The 20255-nt window shown below is 48.7% G+C and overlaps 1 protein-coding gene across 1 annotated transcript in view; it reads left to right on the top strand.

Annotated features, from left to right (window-relative positions):
* Positions 1–2384: 2384 nt before the first annotated feature.
* LOC146783165 (transmembrane protein 132C-like) overlaps positions 2385–20255 on the top strand; it is a 1355452-nt gene continuing 1337581 nt past the window's right edge. The window contains exon 1 of the mRNA XM_085636355.1: positions 2385–2676. Within this exon, the coding sequence (XP_085492481.1) occupies positions 2529–2676 (148 nt within the window). The 5' untranslated portion in view covers positions 2385–2528. The remainder of the gene's footprint in view (positions 2677–20255) is intronic.

Here is a 20255-nt window from a genome sequence, read left to right on the forward strand (position 1 = left end):
ACTACCAGAGAAAGGAACTCCTTACAGACTAAATGGCTACAGACAGCTGCTCTGACTACGAGAGTATGGAACAACCTACAGGCAAAATGGCTACAGGTGTCAGCTCTGACTACCAGAGAATAGACCACCCTACAGACTAAAGGGTTACAGACAGCAGCTCTGACTACTAGAGTATGAAACACCCTACAGGCTAAAGGGATACGCACAGCAGCTCTGTCTACCAAAGTATGGAACACCCTACAGACTAAAGGGCTACACGCAGAAGGTCTAACTACTAGAGTATGAAACACCATACAGGCAAAAGGGATACACGCAGCAGCTCTGACTACCAAAGTATGGAATACCCTACAGGCTAAAGGGCTACAGACAGCAGCTCTGACTACCAAAGTATGGAATACCCTGCAGGCTAAAGGGCTACAGACAGCAGCTCTGACTACCAGAGTATGGAACACCCTACAGGTGAAAGGGCTACAGACAGCAGCTCCGACTACCCGAGTACAAAACACCCCGCAGCCTACAGGACAACAGTCAGCAGCTGTGATTACCAGAGTATGGAATACCCTACAGGCTAAAGGGCTACAGACAGCAGATCTGACTACTAGAGTATGAAACACCCTACAGGCTAAAGGGATACGCACAGCAGCTCTGACTACCGGAATATGGAACACCCTACAGGCTAAAGGGCTACAGACAGCAGCTCTGACTACCCAAGTATGGAACACCCTACAGACTAAAGGGCTACACGCAGAAGGTCTAACTACTAGAGTATGAAACACCATACAGGCCAAAGGGATACACGCAGCAGCTCTGACTACCGGAGTATGGAACACCCTACAGGTGAAAGGGCTACAGACAGCATCTCTGAATACCAGAGTATGGAACACCCTGCAGGCGAAAGGGCTACAGACAGCAGCTCTGACTACCAGAGTATGGAATACCCTACAGGCTAAAGGGCTACAGACAGCAGCTCTGACTACAAGAGTATGGAACACTCTACAGGCTAAAGGGCTACAGACAGCAGCTCTGAATACAAGAGTATGGAATACCATACAGGCTAAAGGGCTGCAGACAGGAGCTCTGACTACCAAAGTATGGAACATCCTACAGGCTAAAGGGCTACAGGCAGCAACTCTAAATACCAGAGTATGAAACACGCAACAGGCTAGAGGGCTGCAGACAGCAATTCTGACTACCAGAGTATGGAACATCCTACAGGCTAAAGGGCTACAGTAAGCAGCTCTGATTACCAGAGTATGGAATACCCTACAGGCTAAAGGGCTACAGACAGCAGCTCTGACTACAAGAGTATGGAAGCCCTACAGGCTAAAGAGCTACAGTCAGGAGCTCAGACTTCCAGAGTATGGAACACCCTACGGGCTAAAGGGCTACAGACAGCATGAGTATGAATACAAGTATACGAGTATGGAACACCATACAGGCTAAAGGGCTACAGACAGGAGCTCTGACTACCAAAGTATGGAACATCCTACAGGCTAAAGGGCTACAGGCAGCAACTCTGAATACCAGAGTATGAAACACGCAACAGGCTAGAGGGCTGCAGACAGCAACTCTGACTACCAGAGTATGGAACACCCTACAGTCTAAAGGGCTAAAGACTGAGGCTTGGACTCGTAGAAAAAGGAACGCCCTGCAGGCTAAAGGTCTACAGACACGGGGGCGCAGGGGAGAGGGCGCAACCTAAGGGAACCCCATCTCTCACTGAACACACACAGCACACAGAATCAAGGGCTCAGTCCCAAGGGCAGCTGGTACTGGGACCCCCGTTGCCCCTGGGCTCGGCTGGCATTGCACCTGCGGCACCATAATAGGAACCCTTGGGAATGGCTAAACACGAGAGGCTTCTATGCAGGCCCATTCTTTTAACAGAGGGCAAAAGTCAGCTGCAAGGGCCTGTCTGGAGGGTTTGCCTGTGCCTGTCTGGAGAGGGCTGCCCGGGCCTATCTGAAGGTGCCAGTGACCCGACGAGCTGAGGGAAGCATAACAGGAGCAGTGTCAGCCTCCTGTGCCTGCTGCCAGCCTGGTGCACATTCTGAGCGCGCAATCCCCGAAGCAGTCACTAGATGGCGCAGACGGGCCTTGAACCGTCCGCTGGCCCAGAAGGACTGCTTAAGAGACAGCAGAAAGAAGCCTGTGAGGGGCTGCTATGGATGAAGACTCACACATCCCGGCTCAGGAGGAGGAGGAGGAGGCAGACGAAGAGACTTCTCAGCTGCTGCGCTGCAAACTCTTTGGCGCATGTTTTTAAATTAAAAGGCATGAACTTAGGCGGCACAGTGTGGCTGGGAGAGGCAGAATCTGCGCCTTGATGCCCTGGAGCCCGTGACACAGCGCTGTAAACTTCATCCCAGCTCCGGGAGGGATGGAAGAGCCCCGGCATCTCACAGCCTTGGACATGAAAGTCCTCCGCTGGCTGCGGGGCTGGTGGGGCTGGAGGGCAGCTTCTCACTGACGCAGAGCATGACCCCTTGGAGCCTGAGCTGGGGAAGGGTCCTGTGGACCCCCTGCTGATGAGGAAGATGGGTGCACCATCTCCGCACGTGGGAAGGGCCCCCTGCGTCCGGGGGACCACTATGGATTCGCGGAGGGGTCCCCAGTCCTGGAGTTTGCGCCTCTGTGCAGCGGTGGGTCTGGTGCTTGCAGCTTGTTTTGGGAAAGGTAAGTGCAGTGTCTGAGTTAAGGTGTGCAGTTCAGTGTCAGTACATGAGGTGTGTGCGTGCAGCTCCTGGAAGCCCGCTCGCCTCTCTTAGGCGCTCAGTCAAGGCTCCTCGGAGGTCCTAGGAGAGTATGGTGTGTCTGTGGGTAACAGTCGTCTCTTACGTATGTGTCCCAGTGCCATGCACCCCTGCGCCTGAAGCCCGTGTAAGACCAGTGTGTAGTGATGAACTGTTAGCCCGCTCTCGGGGAGACGGGTAAGGGGGGGGGGCAACCCCCACTGCGCGTGACACGGGGGCTTCCACTGACACTTCTTTGCTGATGGGACTGTCGGGAGCTCATCTTTCGCGACTTTTCATTGTAAATGGGGCTGGCTGGACTTTGCGGAGGCTGACTTACGATCTGTTGAGAAAAGTCTTTCTTCCAGAGAGTTAGCCACGCACATAACATGCAAAACCTTGCCCATTTGTGAACAGGAACCTCTAAACGTGCGTTTTCTGTGCATTTGTTAGACTAAGAAGGTTTGTAGAGTGCTGAAATACCAAGAAAGTGGCTTTAAGGAGCTGTGCCCAACCAACTGCTAACCAACGCGCGTAGACATTCTTTATTGAGGTGGACAGGAGGACTGGAGTGTGGCTGAGATGTTTTGGGATTCAGTTGTCTGATCTCTTTAGGGATTCACATGTCTGATTTCTGTAGGGATTCACTTCCCTGATCTCTGTAGTGATTCACATGTCTGATCTCTGTAGGGATTCACGTATCTGATCTCTATAGGGATTCACGTATCTGAACTCTATAGGGATTCACATGTCTGATCTCTGTAGGGATTCAAAAGTAGGGATTCACTTCCCTGATCTCCATAGGGAATCACATGTCTAATCTCTGTAGAGCTTCACATGTCTGATCTCAGTAGGGCTTCACATGTCTGATCTCTGCAAGGATTCACATGTCTGAACTCTGTAAGGGTTCACGTCTGATCACTGTAGGGATTCACATGTCTGATCTCTTTAGAGATTCACATGTCTGATAGCTGTAGAAATTCACGTCTAATCTCTGTGGAGTTTCACTTCTCTGCTCTCTGTAGGGATTCACGTCTGATCTCTGTATGGATTCACATACCTGATCTCTGTAGCGATTCACATGTCTAATCTCTGTAGAGTTTCACTTCTCTGCTCTCTGTAGGGATTCACGTCTGATCTCTGTATGGATTCACATACCTGATCTCTGTAGCGATTCACATATCTGATCTCAGAAGGGATTTACCAGTCTGATCTCTGTATCGCACTACACATAAATGACCAGTTGGAGTCACACATGTCCACATATACATCTGGAGATGATGGGGCATTTTGTTGTGATCCGTACTTCAGACTCCAGTTGAACTCTTTCTTGGAGTGACATGTTCCGCACATGGCTCAGGAAGAGAGGGATGTCCTGGTGAGAAAGAAACCTCTCAATCATTTGTCAATTAGATTAATTCATGGGATTTATATTTATGATCAATATCTGGCTACAATGATATGAAAACATAAAAATCCCCAGTGTAGTCTGTGTCTTGTGGTCTGAGTTGGACTGTGGTGTATGAAAATCACGTCTGCGGTCTGTGATTTAGGCTTTGATGTATGCAAATCATCTTTGTGGTCTGTGTGTTGGGTTGTGATGTTTGAAAATCACCTCTGTGATCTGTGTGTTGGGCTGTGAACTTTGAAAATCACCTCTGTGGTCTGTGTGTTGGGCTGTGAACTTTGAAAATCATCTCTGTAGTCTGTGTGTTGGGATGTGGTGTTTGAAAATCCCCTCTGTTGTCTGTGTGTTAGGCTGTGATGTTAATAAATCATCTCTGTGGCCTGTGTGTTGAGCTGTGATGTTGAAAATCACCTTTGGGGTCCCTGTGTTGGGCTCTGATGCAGAAAATTACTTCTGTGTTGAGCTGTGATGTTTTAAAATCTCCTCGGTGGTCTGTGTGTTCTTCTGTGATGTTGAAAATCACCTCTGTGAGTTGGGCAGTTAGCGCCAGTTGAAAATCACCCCTTTGGTCTGTGTGTTGGTCTATAATGTTGAAAATCACCTCTGTGATCTATGATTTTGAAAATCATCTCTGTGGTCTTTGAGTTGGGCAGTTAGCACCAGTTTACAGTCAGCTCTGTGGTTTGAGTTTTGAACTGTGATGTTTGAAAATCTCCTTTTTTGTCTGTGTATTGAGCTGTGATGTTGAGCGGTGATGTTTGACAATATCCTCTATGGTCTGTGTGTTGGGCTGTGATGTTGAAAATCACCTCTGTGGTCTGTGTGTTGGGCTGTGATGTTGAAAATCACCTCTGTGGTCTGTGTGTTGGGCTGTGATGTTGAAAATCACCTCTGTGGGCTGTGTGTTGGGTTGTGATGTTGAAAATCACCTCTGTGGGCTGTGTGTTGGCCTGTGATGTTGAAAATCACCTCTGTGGTCTGTGTGTTGGGCTGTGATGTTGAAAATCACCTCTGTGGGCTGTGTGTTGGCTGTGATGTTGAAAATCACCTCTGTGGTCTGTGTGTTGGGCTGTGATGTTGAAAATCACCTCTGTGGTCTGTGTGTTGGGCTGTGATGTTGAAAATCACCTCTGTGGTCTGTGTGTTGGGCTGTGATGTTGAAAATCACCTCTGTGGTCTGTGTGTTGGGCTGTGATGTTGAAAATCACCTCTGTGGGCTGTGTGTTGGGCTGTGATGGGATGACTTGTGGGGAAATACTTGTCTGATCCATTTACTGTACTACGGCGAGAAGAGAATTTGTAGGAATGTGGTATCTGGGCCATGCGATCTCCCACAATGGGAGACGTTTGTGACGTCACACAACTGATGTGTGTAGTAAGTTACAGCTTGTTGGGAGTGAGCTATAGGTTTGTGTGCCACGCTACGGTGGCATGATTGTTGAGAATTACATGTATGATCTGCATGTAAGACTACAGTGGAATTTATTTGCGCTAATCTCGTATGTGATCCATATTTTGGCAACAATATGGTGAAATATTAGAACTCCTAGTTGTGATCTGTGTGTCAGGCTCACAGGCAGGATTCGTTGGGAATCTGATCAGATCTGTCTGATGCACTTCGATGGAACCAGTGGGAAGACTTGTTTGGACCGATTGTCTCGAACTTGGATGTGACCATGGCAGAATGTGATGTTCGTAAGGATCTGGCGGGAGTGATAAGCAGACCTGCAGGTCAGCCTTCAATGGGATCCTTTGTTGGGGGTCACACGAATGGTCCTTGTGTCAGAAAGCGATGCCATGATTTTGTGGGAATTGAATATTTCATCCATGTGTTTGAAAATCCCATCTCTGGTCTGTTTCAGGCTACAAAGCAATGATTTGTTTGGGATGCCTGTGAGATTAGTGAGTCAGACTGCAATCTGTCAATGTTTTGAGAGTCACTTGTGTGATCTGTGTGTTGGCCAACTGTGGGGTAGTTTGTTGGCAACCACATCTTCTTCCTGCATCTGGCCACAGCGGGTTCCTTTGTCTCATCCATGTCTTTGGATTCAGTGCCACGAGTTGCGGGGATCTCGCGTCATCCTTGTATGCGACTGTGGCAGCATTCTTTTTTGGGCTCAGATGACATGTCTCATCCTGTGCCGGGCGATGATGCCGTAGTATGTCTAACTTGGTATGCGTGATCTCGCTTCTGAGGTATCATAGAGCAGTTGTGTGGGGTTCACCTGCCTACGATTGGTTGAATCGGTCAGAATCAAGCAGGATCCTTGTACCGGGCCACGGGTGGAGGGTTTTTTGAATCATGTATCTCATTTGTATGTTCAGCTATGATAGGATAAAATGTTTGTAACATGTCTGATCAGAATGGGAGAATTTGGTGAGAATTGCATGCTTTATCTACATGCGACAGGCGATAACTGTTTATTATCATGTCTATAATCCATGTGTCACGGTGCGGTGGAATCCACTGTTGAGACATATCTGATCTACGTTTCGGGCAATTATGGGAAGTTTTGTGGGGAATCTCATGACTGATATGCATGTCCGGCTTGGATGGAAATTCACGTTGGGATTCACGTGTGCGATCCATGTTTCAGGCTACAGCAAATGCATGTTGGAAATGAAATGCATGATCCGAGTTTCAGCTAGAAAGAGTTGAATTATTGTGAACACATCTGATCTAGGTTTTAGGCTGCATGGAGGCTTTCTGGGAAGCCCATGTCTGATGTGACTGTCAGTCGTCGACTGGAATTGCGTGTTGGCAATCACATGCTAATCCATGTGTCAAGCTACACAGCTGAACTGTTGGATATCGCGTGTCTGAGGCATGTATTGTGCTGTAAGGAGACGGAAGTGTGGGGATCCTTGCACTGGGCTAATGCAGGACACGTCTTGGGGAGTCGCGTCTTGGATCCATGTTTGAGGTATAACGGGGTGAGTTTGTGGGAGTTTGCTTGGAGGCGCATGTCTCAGGGTTGCATGTGGAGTTGTGTATGAGGCTTGTGTTTTGTTGCTGTACTTTATTATTTAGTCTTGGCTCATTGTTTCAGTCTGTGGTGGGGGGTGGGGCTCTCTAGTGGGGCAGAGCTCTTTGTTCCTCTAGTTACCCCTGAAGTTGTGTGGCCTCTGCTTGACTTCGCCATGCTGCCCTGGGGTCATATTTGGAGCTGTTTACTAGGCTTTTGTTTGATTGATGTGCAGCATTGTTTAGTCTTCTCTCCTGCTTGTGGCAGTTTTTGTTTCGGGTCTGATAGAACTGTTGGTCCCCTGAAGTCCTCTGGAGTTGTGTGGATTCTCCTTGCCTCATGCTGTGCTGCCTTGGACTCATATTTGCAGTTGTGAAGTAGGCTTGTGTTTGGTTGAGGTGCTGTATTGATGAGTCTTGTTGCCTGCTTGTGTCAGTCGGTGGTGGTAGTTTGTGTCTCCGCTCTCATAGGACTGCAGTCCCATGAAGTTGTGTGGTCTTTGGTTGACTCACACACCCTGCTGTGTGCTTCTATTTGCCGTTGTGTATTTGGCTTGGGTGTGCTGTATTGATTAGTCTTATCACCTGCTTGTGTCAGGCTGTGTGGTGGGTTGTGCCTCTGGTTCCATACGACTGCAATGCCCTGAAGTTGTGAGGTCTCTGCCTGGCCTGTGTCACGCTGCTGTGGGCTCATATTTGCAGTTGTGAAGTAGGCTTGTGTTTGGTTGTTGCTCTGATTAGTCCTGTCTCCTGCTTGTGTCTGTCTGTGGGGGTAGTTTGTGTCTGGTCAGATAGCACTGGGGTCTCCTGAAGTTGTGAGGTCTCTGCCTGGCCTGTGTCACGCTGCTGTGGGCTCATATTTGCAGTTGTGAGGTAGGCTTGTGTTTGGTTGAGGTGCTGTATTGATGAGTCTTGTTGCCTGCTTGTGTCAGTCGGTGGTGGTAGTTTGTGTCTCTGGTCTCATAGGACTGCAGTCCCATGAAGTTGTGAGGTCTCTGCCTGGCCTGTGTCACGCTGCTGTGGGCTCATATTTGCAGTTGTGAGGTAGGCTTGTGTTTGGTTGGGGTGCTTTATTGATTTGTCTTGTCGCCTGCTTGTGTCAGTCTGTGGGGGTAGTTTATGTCTGTTGTTCTGATAGGACAGTTTCTTCACACAACCGTGGGCACACATTTGCAGTTGTGAAGTAGGCTTGTGTTTGGTTGTTGGTCTGATTAGTCCTGTCTCCTGCTTGTGTCTGTCTGTGGGGGTAGTCTGTGTCTGGTCAGATAGCACTGGGGTCTCCTGAAGTTGTGAGCTCTCTGCCTGGCCTGTGTCACGCTGCTGTGGGCTCATATTTGCAGTTGTGAGGTAGGCTTGCGTTTGGTTGGGGTGCTTTATTGATGTGTCTTGTCGCCTGCTTGTGTCAGTCTGTGGGGGTAGTTTGTGTCTGGTCAGATAGCACTGGGGTCTCCTGAAGTTGTGAGGTCTCTGCCTGGCCTGTGTCACGCTGCTGTGGGCTCATATTTGCAGTTGTGAGGTAGGCTTGCGTTTGGTTGGGGTGCTTTATTGATGTGTCTTGTCGCCTGCTTGTGTCAGTCTGTGGGGGTAGTTTAGGTCTGTTGTTCTGATAGGACAGTTTCTTCACACAACCGTGGGCACACATTTGCAGTTGTGAAGTAGGCTTGTGTTTGGTTGTTGCTCTGATTAGTCCTGTCTCCTGCTTGTGTCTGTCTGTGGGGGTAGTCTGTGTCTGGTCAGATAGTACTGGGGTCTCCTGAAGTTGTGAGGTCTCTGCTTGGCCTGTGTCACGCTGCTGTGGACACACATTTGCAGTTGTGAAGTAGGCTTGTGTTTGGTTGTTGCTCTGATAAGTCCTGTCTCCTGCTTGTGTCTGTCTGTAAGGGTAGTCTTTGTCTGGTCAGATAGCACTGGGGTCTCCTGAAGTTGTGAGGTCTCTGCCTGGCCTGTATCACGCTGCTGTGGACACACATGTGCAGTTGTGTGCTCGGCTTAACGTTTAGTTGGGGTGTTGTACTGATTAGTTTTGTCTCTTGCCCGTGTCAGTCTGTGGTGGTTGTTTGTGTTTCTGGTCTGCTAGGCTAGAAGTCCCCTGAAGTTGTGTGGCCTCAGCCTGCCCTCCCCCCCCCCCCCCCCCCCCCCCTTCCTTGGGCTCATCAGATCCCACACTGCGGATCGCAGGCTGTAAATCCGCGCACCGATATCTGTAAATCCCTCCCCGGGGGCTGCTAATGGAAACTTTCCAAGTGATCAATAGCCGGTGAGATGTCAGGATGCCCCCCGGCCCTGTGTATTTATTATTTTAATTAAGTGGAGCTGAGGGAGGGGATCCGCTGCCAGAGAGCAGCCCCGCCCCCGCCCTGTAAACTTGACTCTGAGGGGAGAAGGGGAAGGGCTGGGGGCCCGGTGGCTCGGGGGTCCTGGGCAGAGAGGGCGTGTTTCCCCTCTGCCCATTGATCTCGCATTAGCTCCTGTTGGCACTCAGGGCAGGATATTTAAATGAGCTCGGAGGATTACCCGCAAACACGAGACAGGCCTCCTTTATTCTCGTGCCACGACAGCGCCGTTCCCAGGGCCCTTCTGGGCCCCGCCCCCTCTCATCGGGCACTTATCTCGAAATGTGGGTACCACCATTCTGGGGGCTCCAGCAACCTCTGAGAAGAGGCACAGAGTTACAATCAGGGGACATCACCAAGAAACACAGATCCACGAAACAGTGATCTAGCTTTGTGTAGCGCCTTGCTGATTGCCGTGCACTTCGAAGCACCGAGGCGTCGCGTGAAAACGCCATTATCTGAGAGATGCGCAGTTGTACGTGTCCAAAGTGCTTGTGATTGTTCAACAACTTTGAGAGACGTCGGCCTACTTCAGTTCTGCAAATCCTCGGTTAAACTCCCATTGCCCCCGGGGCATCACATTCATGTGACCAGCCCTTTGCTTAGGAACAATGCGAGTGAAAGTGGGGTGTCCGCATGAACCCACATCCTAACCACATCTTGGGCACCCATGCTGGATGCAAACCCCAGAGCAGGGGCTTTGGGGAAAGACCAGGCGGGCAGCATTAACTCTAAATTGTTCATTTTTGTATATGATGCTTTAAATGGGCCGGTACTGTCCGGTACGGAGTACCATCACTTTTCAATTTTGAGAGGGAGAGTACCCGCACTTCCAAAGAGGAATGCACTACTTTTCGTTGGAGAGTACCGGCACTTCTCAGAAACAAGCAGTTGCTCTGGTAATTTGTGCATTGTATATTCCTGTATTCTCAGGGCAGCGCCTCGCGGTAATCTCAGCCGCTAGCCCCACAAAATGCAAATATATTATGTGTTGCTTTGTAATTGCAATTATGTAGCGCTTCCTGCTCCTGACGAGGCGCTGTAAAGCCTATGTGAAACTGTCATATAAAGGTTAAAAACATCCGGACCCCACTAAAGGCACGACACTAAGACGTTTGCCGGTGTTGTTGGTGCCACCAGGTGTGCGGCATGCCATGCTGTTTGTAAAGATAATGCCAGGCTCTGGAGTGCACCCGCCGCGTGCCCTGCTCCATGGAGTCTGCGCGTTGACTGGCACTAAACTTCTTTGGGGTTATTTCATGAATAGAGAAGGGCTGGGTGGTGTATCTCAGAGGCCGGGCTGCCCTCCACTCCGCTGTCAGTGTGGTAATCACCCCTCACTGGTTAAATGCCCCCATCGTATTCACAAGAGAAGAACCTCGCCACTCCCGGCCGTAGACACTCTTTGTTGGAACCTCGGAAAGGAAGACACAATAGCGCCAGGCCCCCCACAAACACACACACACACTTGAACATTCAGAGATACATAAGAAAAACACATCTCTATCAGCCATCGCATGTACACAAGCCAAGCATCAACTAACACGCAAATACTCAAACATTAGACGCCCCAGACACACATAATCCACGTCCCCATTGCAAACACCATAACACCGACATCGCCACACGCAAACACAGAAAATACATCACTAACACCATAAACACCAACACCTCACTTCCACACATATGTCCAAACACAGAACCACAGACACAGAAAACACACAATAAACACCAAAACACCAACACATTTGTACATGTGTCCAAACACAGAACCACAGACACAGAAAACACACCATAAACACCAAAACACCTCAACACCTGTCCAAACACAGACACAGAAAATACACCATAAACACCAAAACACCAACACCTCCACACGTGTCCAAACACAGAACCACAGACACAGAAAACACACCACAAACACCAAAACACCAACACCTTTGCACGTGTCCAAACACAGAACCACAAACACAGCAAACACACCAAAACACCAGAACACCAACACCTCCACACATGTGTGTCCAAACGCAGAACCCACAGACACAGAAAACACACCATAAACACCAACACCTCCACACATGTGTGTCCAAACGCAGAACCCACAGACACAGAAAACACACCATAAACGCCAAAACACCAACACCTCCACACATGTGTCCAAACACAGACCACAGACACAGAAAACACACCATAAACACCAAAACACCTCAACACCTGTCCAAACACAGACACAGAAAATACACCATAAACACCAAAACACGAACACCTCCACACGTGTCCCAACACAAAACCACAAACACAGAAAACTCACCATAAACACCAAGACACGAACACCTCCACACATGTGTCCAAACACAGACCACAGACACAGAAAACACACCACAAACACCAAAACACCAACACCTTCGCACGTGTCCAAACACAGAACCACAAACACAGCAAACACACCAAAACACCAACACCTCCACACATGTGTGTCCAAACGCAGAACCCACAGACACAGAAAACACACCATAAACACCAACACCTCCACACATGTGTGTCCAAACGCAGAACCCACAGACACAGAAAACACACCATAAACACCAACACCTCCACACATGTGTCCAAACGCAGAACCCACAGACACAGAAAACACACCATAAACACCAATACACCAAACCCCAACACCTCCACACATGTATCCAAACACAGACCCAGAAAACACACCATAAACATCAAAACACCAATACCTTCACACTTGCATCCAAACACAAACACAGAACTCAGGTACAGAAAACACACCACAAACACCAAAACACCAGTACCTCTGCATGTGCGTCAAAACACAAACATAGAACCACAGAACACAGACACAGAAAACACACCATAAACACCAAACACCGACTACCCCTTCACACGTGTGCTCCAACACAAACACAGAACACAGACATAGAAAACACACCACAAACACCAAAACACCATCACATACACACACATGCGTTCAGACACAGAAAACACATCATAAAGCAATATATACCCACATATATATGTGTGTACAGAATTCACAACTCTCACAGCATACAACAAAACACACACACTGAAACATTTATCTCAAACATACACGAAAGCACACATCCAAACACACAAATAATCACTGATTTCTCACATACACCAAATCAATGTCACTCACAAACACAGAAGTACAAACAAGCTGCCTACTTGTGCCATACCCACCCCCGCACAGACCCTTGCACCCTCTCTTCGTCTGTTTCCCTGTTTCTCATCTCTTTCTCTCACTTCATCCCCTCTCTTTCCTCTCTTTCTCTTCATCTGTCCCTCTCTCTTCGTCCATCTAACTCTCTTCTTACCTCTCTCTGTCTCTGTCTCTTCTCTCTCTTTCTCTTCCTCTCTCTCTCCCACTCTCTTCATCCGTCTCTCTTTCTCTTCCTCTCTCTCTGTCCCTCTCCATCTCTCTCTCTTGCGCTCTCCCTCCCTCTTCGTCTCTCGCTGTCTCTCCGTCTCTCTCTTGCTAACCTTTGGGGTGCTCTGAGTGGCTACAAGAAGTAATATTTTAATGTTCATGTCCAGCTGGTCACGGCTGTAGTGGTCACCCTTGCAGTCTGTATTCATCAGACTGTCTCCCCACTCAGCGTTCCGTGAAAAGTCCTCTCCTCGTGAAATACCTCGCGCCTCTCACTTTACAACTCACCTTTTAGCTTTACTATGAATCTGACGTCACGGACCCAAATCCCTTGATGTGTTTGCTTGTGATCCGAGGCGAGGAGCCATGCAATGTCCCCCCACGAAGCGCCTTTGAAACTCCATCTATTGAAGGTCGGTAGAGCTTGTATGATGCTTCAACCGCACAACCCCGGCCCCACATGTGTGTGCTCCCTTCCAGCTCACCCCCACCTCCAGTGTTTGATGCGTGACCCTCACACCGCACAACCCCGGCCCGACATGGCTGTGCTCCCTTCCAGCTCACCCCCACCTCCAGTGTCTGAAGCTTGCGTGACCCTCACACCGCACAACCCCGGCCCCACATGTCTGTGCTCCCTTCCAGCTCACCCCCACCTCCAGTGTCTGATGCTTGCGTGACCCTCACACCGCACAACCCCGGCCCCACATGTCTGTGCTCCCTTCCAGCTCACCCCCACCTCCAGTGTTTGATGCGTGACCCTCACACCGCACAACCCCGGCCCCACATGTCTGTGCTCCCTCCCACCTCACCCCCACCTCCAGTGTTTGATGCGTGACCCTCACACCGCACAACCCCGGCCCGACATGGCTGTGCTCCCTTCCAGCTCACCCCCACCTCCAGTGTCTGATGCTTGCGTGACCCTCACACCGCACAACCCCGGCCCCACATGTCTGTGCTCCCTTCCAGCTCACCCCCACCTCCAGTGTCTGATGCTTGCGTGACCCTCAAGCCGCACAACCCCGGCCCCACATGTCTGTGCTCCCTTCCAGCTCACCCCCACCTCCAGTGTTTGATGCCTGACCCTCACACCGCACAACCCCGGCCCCACATGTCTGTGCTCCCTCCCAGCTCACCCCCACCTCCAGTGTTTGATGCTTGCGTGACCCTCACACTGCACAACCCCGGCCCCACATGTCTGTGCTCCCTTCCAGCTCACCCCCACCTCCAGTGTTTGATGCATGACCCTCACACCGCACAACCCCGGCCCGACATGTCTGTGCTCCCATCCAGCTCACCCCCACCTCCAGTGTCTGATGCTTGCGTGACCCGCACAACCCCGGTCCCACATGTCTGTGCTCCCTTCCAGCTCACCCCCACCTCCAGTGTCTGATGCTTGCGTGACCCTCACACCGCACAACCCCGGCCCCACATGTCTGTGCTCCCTTCCAGCTCACCCCCACCTCCAGTGTTTGATGCGTGACCCTCACACCGCACAACCCCAGCCCCACATGTCTGTGCTCCCTCCCAGCTCACCCCCACCTCCAGTGTTTGATGCTTGCGTGACCCTCACACCGCACAACCCCGGCCCCACATGTCTGTGCTCCCTTCCAGCTCACCCCCATCTCCAGTGTTTGATGCATGACCCTCACACCGCACAACCCCGGCCCGACATGTCTGTGCTCCCATCCAGCTCACCCCCACCTCCAGTGTCTGATGATTGCGTGACCCACACAACCCCGGTCCCACATGTCTGTGCTCCCTTCCAGCTCACCCCCACCTCCAGTGTTTGATGCTTGCGTCACCCTCACACCGCACAACCCCGGCCCCACATGTTTGTGCTCCCTTCCAACTCACCCCCACCTCAGTGTTTGATGCTTGCGTGACCCTCACACCGCACAACTCCGGCCCAACATGTTTGTTCTCCCTTCCAGCTCACCCCCACCTCCAGTGTTTGATGCTTGCGTGACCCTCACACCGCACAATCCCGGCCCGACATGTCAGTGCTCCCTTCCAGCTCACCCCCACCTCCAGTGTCTGATGCTTGCGTGACCCTCACACTGCACAAGCCAGGCCCCACATGTCTGTGCTTCCTTTCAGCTCACCCCCACCTCAGTGTTTGATGCTTGCGTGACCCTCACACCGCACAACCCCGGCCCGACATGTCTGTGCTCCCTTCCAGCTCACCCCCACCTCCAGTGTTTGATGCTTGCGTGACCCTCACACCGCACAACCCCGGCTCGACATGTTTGTGTCGCGAGCGACACCATGTTCCCTTCCAGCTCACCCATTCCTCTAGTGTCAACTCATGTATGATTGCTTCTGACCATCGAATACTGTGATCTTCGCAGACACCCCTGATGTGACGCCATGTGTGACCCTCGGACATTGCAAACTCACGATAAGATGCACCAAAGAACAGGAGGCGCTCTGAACTCGGTGGCCTTTTCTGTGCCAAAATAACAGGCACTGCACCCGCCAGGGCCGGCTTTTGGGCGGTGCGAGTGGTGCGACCGCACCGGGTGCCAAGGTCAGGGGGACGCCGGCCGCCACCTACGTCTCTTACTCTTAAAACAGCACTCACTGAGCCTGCCTGCACTGTTAAACGGTTGTCCCCTCTTTCTTTTCTACGATGTATCTTCGTAGAAATGGAAAGAGAGGAAAACCGTGTTACCAAATCAGGAGGCACGCTTTTGTTTTGCCCGCCCATGCGTTGCTCTGCCTGACTGCCTCTAACTAAGTGTTGAACGTTTGATTGGCCTGTAACTGAAACCGTTACCTACTAATGTTGCTGGTGGTTGCGCGCGCTCTCCGACAGTCCACGGGATTTTTGGCAGTGGCACAGAGACCGAGCCTCCTCTCTGCAGCAACATAAAGTGAGTTAGGTGACGGTCTACTTTTTACAAATCAATCAATAATTTAAATGTGCACTATGCACAAACAATATAGGGTGGTGACCTCCCCTCCTTCTCAGGCCCGGTTTTAGCGACCCAAACATGAGCCTTGGCCCTCGCAGTGAGGGCTTGAAGGCAGGCGCGCAAAGAACACGTCGTGTGTGTCAGCCCGGGCAGAGACAGCTTCCCGGGCGTGCACAAACACAACGTTTTAGAGATTATCGCAGCCGCACCCGAGTACTTCACAGGTCTTTAAAAGACCATTTTCATGTTAACAAGGCTTTGTTTATTTTTTCACCCCTTCATCTCCACATTCCCGGCAATGGCCACAATGTTCTGCTGCGTGGATATTTCTTTTTCTATGCAGCGCAGGAGAAAATAAGTTTGTTTATTCATATTCACCTTTCCTGACTCCTGCAGCTGCTTATCACAGCAGGCTGTGACACAAAGTTTGACTAAGGGAGTAGGTAAGAGAATGTGTTACTAATATGTTTTTCTTTTTAAAATATGCGCAGGCCCAGCAGGGCACATACTTCGTGTGTGATGCAGGACAACAATAAGACAATAAAAGATGCCCAGATAACGCTGGTGATTAATGATCCTGCTGGAGAGCAATCATTTGTCTGTTAGTAGTTTTTAAATGCAGATGAACTGTATTTTATGTGGAAGCTCAGTGGGTTACTGCCTTTGTCACAGAGATCCTTTTGTTACTTGCAGTTCAGAAGTTACAATCCAAACATAGGACAGTGACCAATGAACTGTCATCAAAGAGCTGCATACAAACATGAATGGTATAGTTAGAACTTCGCTTTCTATTGTTGTGACATAGTTAGAACTTCCCCAGTCTTTCATTATTCTAATTTTGCTAAAATGAGTATGTTTGGGCAGATATACATTTTTATCAGTAAAGCTGAACCGACCCCATGGAATACTCTTTAAATCCTAAGGTTGTGTTTCCCCAGACCAAACCCTCTTAAAATATCCGGCCCACCAGCATGGATGAAATGTGATTCATACACCTTGTAATCCTCAGTTGCTTATGTGGCATTCCCTGTATACTGATTTATATACTTGTATGATTCATTGTCTCTGTATAATGTGTGTGTGGTGTAAAGTACTGACACACACTACACTGATATGAGTAGCGCTATACAACAAATGAAATGCATATGAGAGAGGGGCTACTTAAAGATGAGGGGCACTGTTGGAGGGTGGCAGTGAGGGAATACGAGGTAGTAGCTAGTGGAGAGAGAAGTTTTTCTAAGTTAAAGTTAATTAAAACATATTTAAGATCCACAATGAAAGATGAAAGGCTATCATCTTTGGCAATCCTATCCATTGAAAATGATATTGCACAACAACTGGACTTATCCACATCAATATTGGCATTTGCAAAAATGAAAGCCAGTAAAGTTCAATTTTCTTGAAATTTGCAAATTGTTTTTACAAAATTAACAGTTAGAAAATGTTAATAATTACATCAACAAGATGTATATTGTTTTGGGCCATAAAATAAGCTATAATTGACTGATGGTGTCGTAATATCTGTTCCCCATCTAATCCCTATTTAATTTACATGACATTTGAGCATACATTTTATATATTCTAAAATGTATCCTGTATATATTTAATATGCGGTTGAGAAACCATACAACTCAACACAAACATTTTTTGCTGGGGGGTGCGGGGGGGGGGGGGCGCCAACAAAGATTGTTGCACAGGGCGCCACAATCTCTAAAGCTGGCCCTGGCACCCGCACCCCCTTTCCAGGCAGTGCACCCGTACCCCCTTTCCATGCATTGCATCGCTGTATCCTGCGCCTTCAAGTGCTTGTAGTTGGCAGAAAAAGGTTTCTAAAACTGTATTTTCCAAATTGTTGTGTCAGGAGCAAAAGTCCAAGCAATAAAAAAGATGTCTTTAAACCCTGTATTTGTCTTGTCACATTCACTACACTTCAAAGACAGAGGTCAACTGTCAGGCTATTGCTGCTTATGTTTTTAACATGGGGATTGGTGTTTACAAACTCCTCTCAGTTTGCAGTCAGAGAAAGAAAAGTAAAGTGAATTATGTGACACGTTTGCTGGAGTACAGGGGGTGAGGAAGGAAAGACTGTAGAATGTCATTGTTTTTGTAACACAACAAAATGTAAATACCAATAAATGAACTGTACACATTCAGCAGCTGGGAAAGCAAAAAAGAAGCATTTTTTGTTGTAATTCTGGTCTGTGATGGAAACGAAGATTATAATTGGGTCAAAACAAATCTAGACACTTTTTTTACTTGGTGTTGCACAAATAAATATTCACTGAAAGCCGATTTCCCCTTTTTATTATTCGTGTGCATTACAGTTTTATGAATAAACTGTATTTCTGTGCAAATTTAGAGCCAATTTTGCTGGAAAATGTGTTGTCTGTATATGACAGTGCGCAAACACTCAATGCACATAATGAAAATCACCCAGCTCATCTCCTTTAATACTTGGTGGGTGACAGAAGTTTGTGTTTCTAAACATTGGGTCGTGGTTTCAAAAAGTTTGTGAAGTTCTGTTTTAAAAGAGTATGTTGCTGTCAAACTAAAGCATTATGGGGCATATCAGCAAGGCAGCGATAGAAAATTATCGCCGCTTTTGCGGCCGTCTTCGGCCAAAAAGCGGCGATTATTTTATCGCCTAATTAGCAAGGTCACACTAATGCGTGAAACCTTGCATGAGCGCACAAAATCTTAACGCCCAGCTTTGCGGGCGTTCCTGACCAAACATGAAAGGAGAAATGTCGCTAAGCGACATTTCTCCTATCATCAAGCCCCACGCTATGAAGCATAGCGGCAGGAAAAGTAGCGATAACCCCTGTTATCGCTACTTTCCTTACGCCTGCTTCAGGACTGACTTAGCCATGATATCCTATGGAAGGTGGATACCATGGCTAAGTTTGTGGGGCCCTATCAGCAAGCTAATGCCACACTACGTGAGATTATCGCTGGGTTTCCAGCGATAATCTCACGTTAGGCAGTTAGCGCTAGGATTTTTATCACTATTGAGATAAGCGTTGAAAATAGCCCGCTATCTCAGCAATAAAAATCCACGCTGGCGATAATTATCCTAGCGCTAAGTGCGCTTAGCGATAATTATCGCCGATTTTTGCTGATATGCCCCTATGTTTCTAATATTGTGTATTAGTTTACCAACTCAAAAGCATAACTCAACGAAAACACGTCTTTGTTCAGTACTTGCTCGAATGTTGTCTACGTTGTCTGCGTTGTGTCTCTCTAGATGTATTTTTCAGTATTACGTAGTCAGATTGCACCTTGTTGACATCTCTTTTCAGGAGTCCCTCCACAGCTCGGCTTACAAGACCTTTACAAGCCCTCTCAAAAATAAGACATTGACCCTCAAGCAGCCTTTCTGTTGATTAGCCAATTTCAGAGACATAGATATCTTTCAGGGAGCAGACACCCCGCTGAGGAGGCTTCTGTCTGCTGCTGTCTGCCTCTCCCTCAGGCATAGGGGACCCCGGCCCTTCCCTCTCAGCCAGAGGCACCTCAAGGCCACATCATCTCTTCTAGAACAGCGGTTTCTTGACAAAAAGTATGGGGACTGGTGTAAAAGATGAAAAACTGGGAAACATGACTTTAGTCTCCATATCCATCTTTGGGCTTCTATCTTGAAATCCATTCAGGAGCACGGCTTACAAAAGAAAAGTCTCAATTTAGGGTCACCAAACTACCCATTGTAACTTCATCACCTCTAAGAGGCCAGATAATGTATGTGCAGTCAGTGCTCTCAATCTTTCATCTGTCCTTGTTACTTCTGCTTTTACCTTCCTCTTTAGCCTCGGTTTTCATCTGGCGCTGTCGCTGGCAGACGGAAGGATGGGGCCGCCAAAGCCCTTTTGAAGACGTCCACCTTGGACCACGGGGCAGGGCAACTACAGGCTCATCTTTCTCTTGCAACAGTCACTACAGTTGGTGAGAAGGTCCGACTCACCATATGTCTCACCATCTTGAAGAGCACCAGTTGCTGGATGCCAGCTGGATGAGTTTAAGGCCTGGTCCAGGCACTGAGACTGTCCCTGTGGCTGTCCTAAAGCCAAGATTACAAGGATGGCATATCCACTGCCCCACCCTGGCTCCTGCCTCACCAGGCCTCCACGACCCATGCCGATGCTTGCTACGCTGGCCTTCCTTCGTCAGACACATACAAGCTTCAAGGGGTTCAGAATATGGCAGCGTGACTTGTGAGGAAGCTTTTGTGCTTTAAACTCGAAATGTGCATTGATAGCATTAACAATAGTGTGCAGAACAAAGAAACTGCACCTGAACCCACATGGGCATACTGGCATGGGGCTATTGCCATTCGAATGAAATCATTAAGATGTGTTGTAATGTGTTTTAAGACTTACAATTAACTAGGCCTCGTGCCATTTTAACTAACATAGATGTTATGTTACGTTATGTATGTTGTGTTACGTTATGTATGTTGTGTTACGTTATGTATGTTGTGTTATGTTATGTATGGTGTGTTATGT

This window comes from Triturus cristatus, chromosome 11 (assembly GCF_964204655.1).
Source record: "Triturus cristatus chromosome 11, aTriCri1.1, whole genome shotgun sequence".
In the NCBI taxonomy this organism is placed as follows: Eukaryota; Metazoa; Chordata; class Amphibia; order Caudata; family Salamandridae; genus Triturus; species Triturus cristatus.